The sequence below is a fragment of the Zalophus californianus genome, chromosome 4 (assembly GCF_009762305.2).
Source record: "Zalophus californianus isolate mZalCal1 chromosome 4, mZalCal1.pri.v2, whole genome shotgun sequence".
Taxonomy (NCBI): Eukaryota; Metazoa; Chordata; class Mammalia; order Carnivora; family Otariidae; genus Zalophus; species Zalophus californianus.
In genome coordinates this window covers 110200753-110215110 of record NC_045598.1, presented here as the reverse complement: position 1 = coordinate 110215110, position 14358 = coordinate 110200753, and the positions used below count along the sequence as shown (strand labels likewise).

Sequence of the window (14358 nt, the reverse complement as noted above, 5' to 3'; positions counted from 1 at the left end):
GCACTGGGTGTTATGAACAAACAATGAATCATGGAACACTGCATCAAAAACTAATGATGTAATATATGGTGATTAACATAACAATAAAAAATTAAAAAAAAATGAGTCCTGAGACGATCTCTATAAATGAAATATTTGCTACAATACTGTCATTGAACAAAAGCCACTACCGGTGGTTTCACAGGTGAGTGTAATTAGACTATGCTATTCCTTCCCATTTGTTCTCTACAATCTGATTAGACGTGTCACAGCTGCTAGACAAGAGGACATACAGGAATACTATGTAACCAGAGAACTATTGCAAACTCATAATCACTATCATTTCATATTGGTTAACTGTTCTCAGAGAATTTGCTTTAGGATTACAAAGTCCCTGCCTTCCCCAATCATCCTTGACTCTGGTTTCAAACAGCATCCCAAACCTTCATTTGACAAACAAATGAAACAAGGAGAGAAAATTAGAGACCTTAATGCTGGAACTATTTCATTCTGGATTGTTACTCATGGTTGGCAGAATTTTTCTGCTTTTAGCCTAAAAATGACAGTATGTATACTATGAAATAATTTGTTTTCTTATTTATTTATTTATTTATTTATTTATTTATTTATTTATTTAAGAGCGATTGAGCACAAGTGTGGGCACAGGCAGAGGGAGAAGGACAGCAGACTCCCTGCTGAGCCAGAAGCCAATGCAGGGCTCAATCCCAACACCCTGAGATCATGACTTGACCTGAAACCAAGAGTCCGCCCTCAACTGACTGAGCCGCCTAGGCACCCCTGAAATAATTTGTTTTCAAAGGCATTTTCTCCACTGATGTAAAACAAGTAGATAGACACACTGGAGAATACTGTAGGTTTTGTGCTCCTGGCTGAGCTAACCCATTTTATTGCTATCTTAATTCAAACCCATCTTTCAAATAAGTAAAAGACCAATTTTATTGGGATATTTTTCAGAAAAGCAAGGCTGGATAGTACCCCACAGACAAGTGGCAGTTGTCAACCTGTCTCTTTGGGAGGCTGTCTCTTTAACTAGCTTAACATTGCTGATGGCTTTTCCCAGATTCTACCGACAACCTCCACTTCCACCTCCAAGAATGAAGGAAGGTGAGGAGAACTATTCCAAGTTACTCTTGCTCCCAGTAGTATCTTGAAGATATCTTGTTCCAGGCTACCTCCAGGCATCATAGCAAAAACACTGACAACCAAAAGGGTGGCTTAGCTTTGAGGGCAAGTTCCTCACGCTCCTACACCCCGCAAAACAACGTTGGGGTAGCACACCTGCTAATTCTTGAAGCTGCTCCAAGTTCCCCCAGATCTCCCTGAAGATTTTAAGCCTCGCTTGGTGTAAAGCTCACCATCCAAAATATCCCTCACGCAGCATGCACAACATATTTTTAGACCTTGATTCACAGTGCAGTCCATCAAAGGGGTTGTGAACCCAAAACACAGCAACAAAATTAAAACTCCGACCTCAGCAATTAGAACACAGTCGGCAACTACCTTGGCAGGGACCCTCCGAGTGGAACAGCTCACCCAGACCCAGGAGCCAATAGGTGGCTGGCCCAGGCGTTGCCATGGCCACGTTGTGTGCTAAGGCCGCGCACGCACCCCGCGCGCGCCCAGAAGCCAATCCGCAGCCGGCCGAGGCGTTGCCATGGCCACTCTGTGAGTTAGGGCCGCGCGCGCGCGCCGAGTTGGGGAGAGTCGGCCCAGCTGCCCCAGGCCCAGGGCAAGCAAGGGTCCCGTTAGCCGCGCGCCCCCAGACAGCCGCCGCTGCCCAATTCCCGACGCGGCATGAACCGCAAGAAGCTGCAGAAGTTGACGGACACCTTAACTAAAAATTGCAAGCACTGTAAGTAAGAATCAAGTGCTGGATGAGCAGAAGATCCCGGAAGGGCTTGTGTTCTACCTGGTACTAATGTCCGCTGCTCAGCCTGCTTCCCACCTCCAATCTGAGTGCCCCTGGAGTCCCCTTTATGTCCCCTAAAGAGAAATTTGGAAGGGAATCCCTGGATGGTAGTTCCTTGGGCTGGGTACCCATGCTTGCCCATGATCTTAAGGACCAGTATACAGGTATCCAGGTATCTAGTACTACAGTCCCACACATGCACTAACTTGCTTTTCAAACCCTCTTCTTAACTTACCTTTCCATTATAGAAACGTTATTTATATACTGACATGACATGTGGTTTTAGCCTCAGACACAGGTGTGAAGAAAACTAGCACAACCAACATATACCTGCTTTCTAGCTCTTTTTAGTGCAAATAAACTGGCAGGGTCCAATTTCTGAAAAATTACCAGGAGATCCATAAAGGGAAAATGGTTATCAATAGCTGAACATCCTTAGAAAAGATGAGTTGAAATGGCACAAAAACCTGAATCTCAGAGCAAGGAAATGTGTCTGGAGACCAAAGAGTTTCAAAAAGCTAAACACGCAGTGAAGAATCTGCTCCCAACTCCAGACTTGGACTTTGCGGTTGCTGGTAGGGTTGCCAGGTAAGGAGACTTTGCAGGTGACAAAATGAGCACTTATTAAAGATACCTGCTCCAATCACACATTCTAAAACATGGTCTTAGAATTTCATAGATAACTTTAGAATTGTATTCAGACTGAAAAACAGAACTGTACTTGGGCAAGGAAGCTTAGATATGGTTTAGAATGAGAAAGATACTGTCTGATGAGCAAGCTTATAAATTGTGTTGCTGATTGCAAAACTAATGGCCACTTGAGAAAATAGGAGAAGCCATAATCCTAGTACCACCCCCATCGTGCAAAGGAGGAACAGGTTTATTGTAGTTCTAGAGCTTATAAAATCTAGTGCTTTCTAGTTGTATTTAGTATCTAATGTAACAAGTGGTGAGATGTGTTCCCTTGGTGAAGTGGCACTATAAATAAAAGTGATGATGTGAATAAACACCTGAAACTTCTTAGCAAAAAGCCATCCTATAATTTAAGTATTATTGTGGTTATTAAAATGTGGTGAGAGTTTGTTCTGTTGTTGTTTTTCTCAAAATAATTCCATTTCAAGGAAAAGACCAGATCTTCTTAAAACATCCCGTGAACATTTTGAAAAAGCAATGCAATAACTGATAGACACAATGCTGAATTTGATTTTGTCCCTGTTTAGTAAGTATGCAATGTATTGCAGTCATTCTATGAACGATCAAAAGGTGAAATCATTAAAAGTTAAAGGAAAACCTGGCAGGAAAAATAGTCAACTCTTTTGATTTTTGTCCTTACATCAAATTTTTAAAGTGGGCCTTAGAAACCTTGATAATTACTAGTTAAATTCTATAGAAGAGTTACAAGTCATGGACATTATAATTAAAAACTTTTTTAAACAGAGAACCTTTCCCCCAAATTTCCTTTTGGTTGACAGATGATAATCCCACCAGGATGAAATGGATAAATTCTGTAGAATCAGAGAAAAAAAATGTCTTAAGTGATTGCCCAGCTAATCTACCATTCTACAGATATGATCTGTAGAACACATTTAGACCAATTCAAAAAGATGAAAATCCATTCTTAAGTTTCCCTTAATTTCATTTAGTATTTTATTCTGGAATTTAAGAAATTTCAGCAAGAAAAACTTTCTTATGGCTAATCTTGGATCCTTTAGGTGATAAATTAAGGTAATATTCTTTAATTTTTACTTTAGCCAAGATGGAAAAATGGCTAATTAGAAACCCCTCTGCTAACATTTCATGTACATGAACATCATTCTTTATTCAGGCTTTTCTTCTCCAACCAGTAACAGCTCTTTAATTTTTGGAGGTTTGTGCGTGTGGTTAAATATATATAACACAAAATTTGCCATTTTAAGTGTACACTCTATGACATTAAATACATTCACATCGTTGTGCAGCCATTACCACCATCCATCTACAGAACTTTTTCATCTTTCCAACTGAAACTGTATGCATTAAACTATAACTCCTCCTTTCCTCCTTCCTGAGCCCTGGCAACCACCATTCTAACTTTCTGTATCTGTGAATTGCACCACTCTAGGTACGTCATGTAAGTGAAATCATACAATATTTGTCCTTTTATATCTGACTTATTTCACTCAGCAGAATGTCTTCAAGCTTCATCCATCTTGTAGCATGAGTCAAAATTTCCTTCCTTTTCAAGGCTGAATCATTCCATTGTATGTATACACCACATGTTATTTATCCATTCATCCACTGATGGACACTTAGATTGCTTTCACCTTTAAGGCTATTGTGAATAACATTGCTATGAACAAGAATCTGAGTCCCTGCTTTCAATTCTTTTCAGTATATACCCAGAAGTGGAATACTGACTTACATGTTATTTCTATGTTTAATTTTTTTGAAGAACTGACATGCCATTTTCTACAGCAACTAACAGCTCTTTTTAAAATTATAACCATTATATTCTTTTGACCAAATCATTTATTTCCCCAAATTTTCAATGTTCTTCCAAAATTGTGGTACCCCAAACCAGAAATCACACTCAAGCCTGTCTTGACTTGTAGATGAGGCATGATTTCTCCATTCCTATCTGCTGTCTTCCTTTATTTTGTTTTTTTTCTGCAATATAATCATTTTTCTTTTCTTCAATTTTTAAAATTTAGTTTATTTAAACCAAAAACCAAAACAAAACAATTCACCCTTAAATGCATGCAAATTTCATCCTTATTTTTAAAAGTACTAAACTGTAATTTTGTTTTGTTTTGAAATAAAAGCTTTCTCATCCTCCACCTATACTTCATATTTAAACTCACTTTTATGCCAGGCAATAATGCCTCCACCTATGTACCTCAAATGGAATTGGAACACAAATAATTAGCTCAGGGTTTATAAACACCCTTTATACATTTATGTATATGGACCAGCATACATATCTGTGTATCTATTTTAAATAAAAATTCCCTTTCTCCAAAATACCACTGAGTACTTGCATGTTAATTTTTCACATCATGTACAACAAGAACCATAATGGGTGCTGTAATATGGTTAAATGCTTTTTTATTAGGAAAAAAAGGTGATCCTGATATCCAAAATCCAGCTTACTAATTTGACTAAGGCTGATGATGTGAAGTGAAAATTGTTGCCTAGTATTCAGGAGTCTGGTATCTATTTCCAGGCAAAAGTTAAGTTGTAAATCTCATAAATGGCTATAATCAAAATGCTGGGGAAAAGTTACCATTCTTAAGCATTACCTTGCTTACTTTGAATTGCACCTCCACTGCCTTTAAAGTTTAGCATCTGACCCCACAGTCATTTTTCAGGTAACTTAGCTAATATTCTTTTCTTCCTAAATGTGACTGAATTTAATATTCAACTCCTGTTTGGAGGGAAGGCTGTTTCTCTTATTTTAGTGGAGAATCCTCTGTAGTGGTCATCCTCTATTAAGGGTCATGAATCTTAAAACAGGATAGTCTTCTGTTGAAAACTAAATATTTGATGGCCTTGATGTTGTCTATAAACTCATTAATGTGAAATTTAAGTTAGAAATTAAAGATTAAATGCATTTTTGTTATATCTTAATTTTATTTTTTCACAGTTAATAAATTTGAAGTGAACTGTCTTATAAATCTTTTTTATAATTTGGTGGGAGAAGTAACAGAGCGGCAAGGTATCACCATTGGGTTAGATCGTAATGCATTTCGAAATATCCTGCACATGACATTTGGAATGACAGATGACATGATTATGGACAGAGGTAAGAAGACATTACAATATTCAAATGGGCCAGATACAGCCATAACTGGAAAAAAAAAGTTTGGAGTTTGGACATATTCTTAATGTTCTGAATTCCCAATCTCACTTGAATATAAAAAATTAATTTGTGTATTCATAGGGAAGGGTCTTAGGGAAGGTGATTCTACCCACTCTATTCTGTGTCTTTAAGAAAAGAACAAAGCCCAGCTTGAATAATTAGGTTTTCCTTACTTTATACCCAAAAATCTAAACTATTTCTATTTCTACTTAGTAAATATAATAAGTAAAAGAATAGTTTTAAAAGGACATATGAATTTCTTGGGCACCTGGGTGGCTCAGTTGCTTAAGTGACTGCCTTGGGCTCAGGTCATGATCCTGGAGTTCCAGGATTGAGTCCCACATCGGGCTCCCTGCTCAGCAGGGAGTCTGCTTCTCCCTCTGACCCGCCCCCATGCTCTCTCTCTCATTCTCTCTCTCTCAAATAAATAAATAAAATCTTTTGAAAAAAAACAGGACATGAATTTCTTTATATCATCAAAATGTTTCAATAAAAATTATCACTTTCCAATTGTGTAATAGCATTACTTTTCTTGAGTAAGAAAAATATAAAATCACATATTTTATGTTAACATACCAACACATTTAATATACCAATATATTCATATATTAATTATTATTGATTACTATATTTAGATACTCAGAATTTACTTTGTTTCCACAAAATATAAAGGGAGTGTGTGAAAGTTTAAATAAAAGAGTTTCCCAACATTATGATGTCTTAGTTTCCTCCTTTGTCAAATGAGCATGTCAGACCATCTGATCCCGAAGTTTTGTCTACATTTTAAAAGTGGGTAGCACCAGTGTAAATATATTACTGAGAACAAAAATGCAGCACAGGTATTATGTTGTTCTTCTCTCTTAGTATTCCGAGGTTTTGATAAAGACAACGATGGCTATGTAAACATATCAGAATGGATTTATGGATTATCAGTATTTCTTCGAGGAACTTTGGAAGAAAAAATGAAATGTAAGATTTCAGGTTATCCTATTGCTTCATACATTAGGATTAACGTATCTAAAGAACTTACATCCATGTCTTCCAACCTGGCCAGTAAAATAGGTTTGTCTTTCAGTTGGTTCGTTTGAATCCCCATTAACCTCTTTTATGGAGCAAATTCAAGTCAATGATAAAGATTGAAAAAAAATAATACCAAAGAAAATTAAGAGATTCTGGGAAGTAATTCATGCCAAGCAAGACTGCATAAGCATGTACTACACATGCTAACTATGTACATATGCATTTATGTATTAAGGTATTAAATATTTTTCATATTTCGTTACCTGAATTGTTAACCATAAAAGTAGAGAACATTGATAAGAGTGTTCTGATTCTTGGTTAACTCTTAATTCATTCTGATGAACTCTGTTTAAGGATTATATTTGTCAGTTTTCCAAGAATTTCAAGATGAAATGGTCAAATCATGTTCCTTGGCATGCTTATTCATAGCTGAGTGAGTGTAAGGAGCCATTTTCTAAGGGTTGTTGACCATATCCAGCAAGTGTACATTAAGCATTTACTATGGAAATTAGATTGCATTAAGTCCTGCAGGGTGGACATGAACATCCACAATACAGACCTTGGCCTTGAACATTTTATCAGAGCAAATGTTCCCTTAGTCACAGTATCAAATTCATAATTGGTTATTTTTTTAAAAGATTGCTTTGAAGTGTTTGATTTGAATGGTGATGGATTCATTTCAAAGGAGGAAATGTTCCATATGTTGAAGAACAGCCTTCTCAAACAGCCATCTGAAGAAGACCCTGATGAAGGAATTAAAGATTTGGTTGAAATAACACTTAAAAAAATGGTAAATATGGGAAATTTAGAGTTTTATATTGAAATTTACAGGCCAGAATGGGATAGAAATAAGAATTAAAATTATATAACTATCGGTTTCTTGCTTGGTAAAATAAAACATTTATATTGTGTTTTTAATTATAATATTAAAAGTTCTTTTCTGTTTCATTATTTAGTATCTCATTTTTCCAACCCTTTCTTCTATCAACATTTGACCATGAAAAAACAGTTTGTGTTTGTGATAAATATTATACATATTGACTGATGCATGGCTGGTCACCCCCTAGGACCATGACCATGATGGGAAGCTGTCTTTCACAGACTATGAACAAGCTGTGAGAGAAGAAACCCTTCTACTGGAAGCTTTTGGACCATGTCTTCCTGATCCAAAGGTAATGATATTCCTTTCACTGAACAGTGACCAATATATAATGTAGGATCAACAACCCAGGACTTCTTGGTTTGGTGAGTGAAAAATCAGATTAATTACATTCACCCACAGAGAATAGCTTCTAAGTAGAGAAAGCCAACTGAAGAAAAACCTGCTGGTTCATTTCATAGTACTGCTGTAGCCTAATGGTATTTTTTCCCATTCATTAACTCATTCATTCATGTAAGAAACAATTATTAAAGCATAATGTGTTCCAGAAACACAGATGAAAGTCTCCATGTCTGCATTCAAGGGCTAATATTTTCCTAGGAAAAGCCAATGTGAAAATAATTACACAACAGTGTGATAAGTATTACTATAATATGACTTGTTCAGTGCTTCATCTATGCCAGGCAATGTCTTAAGCACTACCCCATATTACCTCATTTAATCCCCCTAAAACTCCTATGAAGGATATAGTATTATTAATCCTCATGGATGAGGAAACTGAGGCTCAGAGAGTTTAGGCAAGTTGTCCAAGTTCAGTCACCAATTATGGAGTATCCTGCATGCCCTCGTGCTCAAGTCCATAGAGATATGTGTAGTAGAGTGTTGCAGTAGTCAAGGGCATCTAATCCAGCTGTATAGAATCACTGGTGAATAGCTGATGGGGCAAGGAAGGCTTACCTGGGTTGATAGGCCATAATAGTTATCCAGGTCAAAATGGAGAAGAGCAATCTAAGCAAGGGAATGGCATATGCATGAGGGTGGGGAGGGGAAAGAGAAATAAGTACTATATTAGAAGAACGTTTAGTGTGGTATGAGACTGATGTTGAGGCTGGACATGCATAGCAGAGCCAAGTCCAATGGAGCTTGGAGCTTGGATTTTGTCTTGAAGCTCATGAGGCTTAATTGGAAGATTTTAAGCCAGTGGAGTGATGTGATATATAAATATTACCATATCCACCTTCCCAATCTCTAGGTGATATCTCCAGCTGCCTACTCAACATGTCAGTAGATAATCTCAGTAAACTCTTGCTTTTCTCTAAAAATCACTCCCCACCATCTTCCCTGCCTCAACAAATGACACCCCTATACACTCAGTTTTAGTCAGAAACCTAAGTCACCGTTAATTTCCCTCTTAGAGCACTATCATCTACTTCTTCAAAATATGTCCTTGAATATAACCTCTTTTCCACATGTCTGTGATTGCCAAACTAAATCAAGCTGCCACTCAGTCACCCAGCCTAGATCATTAGCTTTCTTGCTTCTACAGTTGTCCCCTACTGACTAATCTCCACAACATCCAGTATATTTGGAAACATAGATGCTGTCATGCCCCTCCCTTGCCTAAAACTCCCAGTGTGTCTGAAGCCTATTCAGTGGGCCTCCTTTTCTCTCTCCAACCATGGTCTCCTGCTACCTTCCCAATGCAGTGCTCCTGCCCTGGAGCCATTCCAGCCACCTCACTGTTCTCCCTAGGTGCCTTTGCATTTACAGGAGACTCTGTCTAAGCATCCTGTCCCCAGACCTTCACATGCCTCAGACCCTCACTCCATTCAGTCTCTGTGTAGATGCCATCCACCATCTTAACTATTCCCCTCCCTCCACGCCTCACCACTGCCTCTTTTTTCTTCATAGTTATTATCATTACATAGGATATATTTACTCATTTACTTATTGTCTGTCTCAACACATAGATGGGAAAGAATGAAAAGGAAAAGGAAGGAAGGAAAGAAAGAAGAGAACTTACCTTAATCCCACACCTACTTCTATTTCCTGTCCGATGGCTTTCTTTTTCACAGTCAAATGTCATGAGAGAATTGTCTATATTTGTGACCTATACTACCATGGCTTCTTCAGCATACTCCTGAAAGAGCTCTTGCTAAGGTCACCACACTCTACTTGTTAATAAATCCCAAGAGTAGGCTTCTTGTCTTGATGAACTATATCTCTTCCCCACCCCAGTTCTCAGTGCTGCTTCTCAGCTTCAGGAAGCACCTCCACTCCAGCTGTAGCCTGGCTGTGACACCACATGGCTTCCTGAAATCCAGAGCCCTGATGTGTTTACCCTATCACACCCTCCCTGCAGTGAATTAAGCTCAGTTTCTGGCCATCCAGCCACCAGGCTGGAGGCTCCTAGAAAGCTGTGTCATGTGCTCTTGTTCATCTTTGTGGCCCCAGACCAAATGTCATGTTGGAACATAGCACTGTCACCACCTGTGAATGGAAAATGAATGAGTGTCGCAAATTCTTTGTCCCCAGTCTTCTTCAGTTATCTTGTGGCTCTTCAAACATAAAGGAGACTTACAGAACATTTTGTTTTTCTTAGCTTTTTTGGAAGTCTGACTAATTTGAGCACGTTTTTTACAGAGTCATATGGAATTTGAAGCCCAAGTATTTAAAGATCCAAATGAATTCAATGATATATGAATACCTAAATGTCTGTGTTGTCTCAAGTGAGTAAAAAAAGAGGCGCATATGTATTGTTTATTTTTTCTACTTAGCTCAGAGAGATAATGTTGAATTGTGTCTTTGGGGTGGGGAATGGAGCTCACCAACATGTATCGTTCAGCTTTGGTGCAAGATGCAAGCAAAATAAATGGAAGACAGGAAGTCCCTTATTAAATGTTGGGTTTGGCAAGACAAGTTCGCATTGCCAGATATTTTATCACATAAACTATCTGTTGGAGCATATAACTATCATAAAACATTTGTATTAATGAAATGAGTAGAGAGATTACATAAGCATGAATTATTGAGGCAAATATTCTTCATGTCAGAAAATGCTGGGTATACATTTAAAAATCAGTGAAATATGCAAACAATGAATCATGGAACACTGCACCAAAAACTAATGATGTAATGTATGGTGATTAACATAACAATAAAAAATTAAAAAAAAAAAAAAAAAAAAAAAAAAAAACATAACATAATAAAAAAAAAGATCCTAAAAAAATAAAAATAAAAATCAGTGAAACTACTGAATTTCCTTTGGAGCAGTAAATAATGAAGATAGCATCTAAAAAAGAATAACAGTAGCATTTAGCATTTAAATACCTCTCTGCTAGGTATTGAGGGACATTCAGAGAGCTGAAAGGAACATGTACCTACTTCAATATAATGCATATTATTGTTTGAGGCTTTGCCAGAATAATCTACATAGACAGTAAGCATCTGAGGTCAGGGGTCCCCGCACCCCTCTTTATGTCTGTCACAGCATTTAGCACAGTCCTCTGCACAGAATGGGCCCCCAGTAAACATTGTGGATGGAAAAGTACAAAGTGCTACCGGATAAATCCAAATTCTTGGTGAGCAGAGAGAAAAGAAAGTGCTGTTTTTGCACATAATGGATGATGTGGCCACAGCTTTCAGTCTATCTCTGGAGTCACTCTGATGCTCTCCACCCCACTGCAGTTGGCTGCAAAACCCCCTGTCTTCCCCGACTCCCTCTGTCTCTCCACCTCAGCCCCACCCCTTGTCCCCATCCCCCTGACTGGGTGCACCTCAGTGTCATCCCCCACCTCTTGGAATCCCCTCATGTACCCCTTAACAAGAAGCACATCACATCGTGTCCCACCAGAAGTGAAGTCCTGAAGACAGAACCACTTCCTCTCTGCCTCCTACCATCCAGCAGGTGCCTATAGGCATTGAATGCAGCATTGGAAAGATGGGACCTACTTGGGTTCCTATAGCTACTGTTTACCCCTTTCTTAAATGCATGCAAGCAGCTGAGAGAAGTATTATGCACATACCCTCTGTCCATATGTAAACATTCAGAGGCTGCTTGGGATATTAAATCCCTTTTGTTACTACATATGTGTCAAGTTTAAGCAAAAGAGTACCTTGTATAAAAAAATGGACTGTTACAAATAAATGTAATAAGTGATCCCATGAAATAAAAAGTATTTTACCTTCTAAGTATTTTCTTAAAATTTTAGATTCTTAAGTAGATGAAGTTTGACACAATTTTTCTGTCTTGAGTAGGTATAAATAGTGAAACACAATGCTTTTAATTTTTAAAATTTATATTTTTCTGATTACAAATAATAGAGGTCCACTGAAGACTTAGAAGTTTAGGAAATTAAAAACTAAAATTTAAATATTCATCAATATTCTGGTATACATCCTTTCAGGCTTTCTTAAGACATTTGTAAGTATAGCTTTATTTTTGCACAGAGTATACCTATATTCTTTTTTAGATGATCGTATTGAAAATGCTCTTTTGTAAGCTGCTCTTTTTATGGACCACTATCTCATGGCATTTTCTCAGATCACTTAATATTTGTCTACAGCCTGACTGGCAATGGCGAGCTGGTGTTCCATCACAGCAGACCTTAGTAAGGCACTTCCCTGCCATTGACATTTCAGTTGTTCCCACATTTCTTTTACAAATAATTCCCAAGTGAACTGTCCTTGTAGATAAATCTTCTCATGTTCATCATTGCTTGCTTAATCTGGGTAAGTTTTGAAAAATGAGTGTTTGGTTAGAGGCCCAGCTTTGAGGTTTCTAGCACATGTTGCCAGATTGCCCTCCAGGAAGGCCTGCTGGGTCTGGTGCATGGGATGCTGATTCCCCCTTCCCTGTGGTGCACATTCTTTTCACCTCTTTGCTGATGTCGTGGACCATAATTGACCATGGTTTTAATTTATCATTTAAAGAACTAATCTTATACGTCTGTATCTAAACTTTTATTGTAGATTGTGTAAAAGTTGACTTCCATGTGAATAATGCTATTTTATTAGTTGACATTATTTAAAACTAAAAAACCTTTTTAGAAAAGTCTAAATAATTTTAGTGAAACTTAAGATGGTGTTGGTACAGACTCATGAGCTCTGTTCAAGAGCGTCCCCATACATTATAGAACACACTTCCTCGTCATATCTGCCCAAATCATTTCCTTTTGTGACTATATCTGGATTTCCAGTCTCTTAATTTTACTACCATAGCAACTCATAAATGATTTTAACACTGAAAGTTCTCTCAACTTAATAGCAGGGTCATCCAAGTACGCAGAGAACCATTGAGGAAAAGCCCTCTTTCTCTCACTCTGAGCTCCGTGTCCAGCTCTGGGCCTTGCCTGCCTGCTGCTAGCCTGCCCTGACTCCAGCCCCCAGGAACAGCCAGCCTTGCTCAGCCCTATCTTTGCTGGCCTCTGGGTGGCTGGGTTAGGACTACAGATGAGCAGTTATAATTTGGAGGGCTGACTATAGCCTTCCTCTTAACTGGGTCCTCAAAGCGTTGGCTTCCCCTTCTTGTAGTGCCCTGGGTGGACCAGCAGAAAGCCAACCAGGTCCCTCTGGGGGAGGTACACATTGCTTTGCTCACAGCATGGAGAGAGTCTGTCTGGGAAACAAGTACACTTTTTAAACTACAGGATTTAAAAACTACCACTGAAAACTGGTAGTCCTACATTCTTAACCTGCAAATATCTTTGTGTACAAGATTGCACTTGTTAAGAAGCCAAGCCTGCAATTGCTTGCATCATAAAGTCATCCAAAACATTCACCAAGTTCCCACTTTGTGCTAAACCATGGGGGTGAATATAGTCTGTCAGCTGCCCTGCTCTCACCTCACTTGTGTTGTAAAATGAGGACTCTATGCCATGTGACAACTGTGTCATCACCTTTACTATTTGGATGCAGTTACAGTCCCTCTTCTGCCTTCTAGCCCCCCCCCCCAAAATAGTTACATCATTTTTAATTAAAGGAGATTGTTTTGGGAGGGCTTTTTTGAAGATTTTATTTATTTGTTTGACAGAGAGAGAGAGAGAGAGAGAGAGAGAGACAGGAAGAGAGGGAACACAAGCAGGGGGAGTGGGAGAGGGAGAAACAGGCTTCCCGCTGAGCAGGTAGCCCGATGCAGGGCTCCATCCCAGGACCTTGGGATCTGACCTGAGCCAAAGGCAATGCTCAATGACTGAGCCACCCAGGTGCCCCTAAAGGAGATTGTTAAAGGAAATTAAAATCAAATATACTTTGAAATTGTGGAGACAGCCATGTCTGGGAAAGGCTACTCTGAGCTGCTCCTTGGATTGTGCATTTTCACTGACTATATTTTATCTGTGTCCATTTCCTTACAGAATCACCCCCAGCTCTTCCACAGTCATCCCAGAGCTGATGGTAATTCTCACCTAGTGTGGCCAAGAAAGGATGGCAACTGCATTTGACATGGAGAGATTATTATAAATGATCCATAATAAAATAGAAATTTAACCTATGCATATGTTAATTACAATTTTGCGAATCTTGAGGATTGGCTGGTAATATTTCAAAAAGAGGGAGAAGTGATATATTTATCTTTTCTGATTCAGTGACCTTGTTCTCTGTTAGAATGAAGCAGATGATCTCTTCAAATGTTTTCCAGTCTCAGTTACCACTGAAGGAGGAGCCAACCTAAATACATACCATCAAATCAATGTCCCTTTCTCATGAGGTCTC

The 14358-nt window shown here is 38.5% G+C and overlaps 1 protein-coding gene across 3 annotated transcripts; it reads left to right on the top strand.

The window, feature by feature from the left end:
• Positions 1–1659: 1659 nt before the first annotated feature.
• Positions 1660–14139, top strand: EFCAB1 (EF-hand calcium binding domain 1). Of its 3 annotated transcripts, XM_027621755.2 has the most exons (7): positions 1663–1852; positions 5532–5690; positions 6612–6716; positions 7406–7557; positions 7835–7939; positions 10291–10376; positions 14001–14139. In XM_027621755.2, exons 1-6 carry the CDS (start codon positions 1795–1797, stop codon positions 10348–10350), a joined length of 639 nt encoding a protein of 212 aa, XP_027477556.1. In that variant the 5' UTR covers positions 1663–1794; the 3' UTR covers positions 10351–10376; positions 14001–14139. The 3 variants fall into 3 exon arrangements, with proteins under 3 accessions (XP_027477566.1, XP_027477550.1, XP_027477556.1); XM_027621749.1 differs by lacking the exon at positions 10291–10376 and having other exon boundaries at positions 1661–1852; positions 14001–14137; XM_027621765.1 differs by lacking the exons at positions 6612–6716; positions 10291–10376 and having other exon boundaries at positions 1660–1852; positions 14001–14137.
• The last annotated feature ends 219 nt before the right edge of the window (positions 14140–14358 follow it).

Excerpts from the sequence above, each read along its gene's own strand:
- EFCAB1 (XM_027621749.1), top strand. The coding sequence starts at position 1,795 with ATGAACCGCAAGAAGCTGCAGAAGTTGACGGACACCTTAACTAAAAAT. Across the intron at positions 7,558-7,834 it reads AAATAACACTTAAAAAAATG|GACCATGACCATGATGGGAA; the intron begins GTAAATATGGGA and ends GTCACCCCCTAG. Across the intron at positions 7,940-14,000 it reads CATGTCTTCCTGATCCAAAG|AATCACCCCCAGCTCTTCCA; the intron begins GTAATGATATTC and ends ATTTCCTTACAG.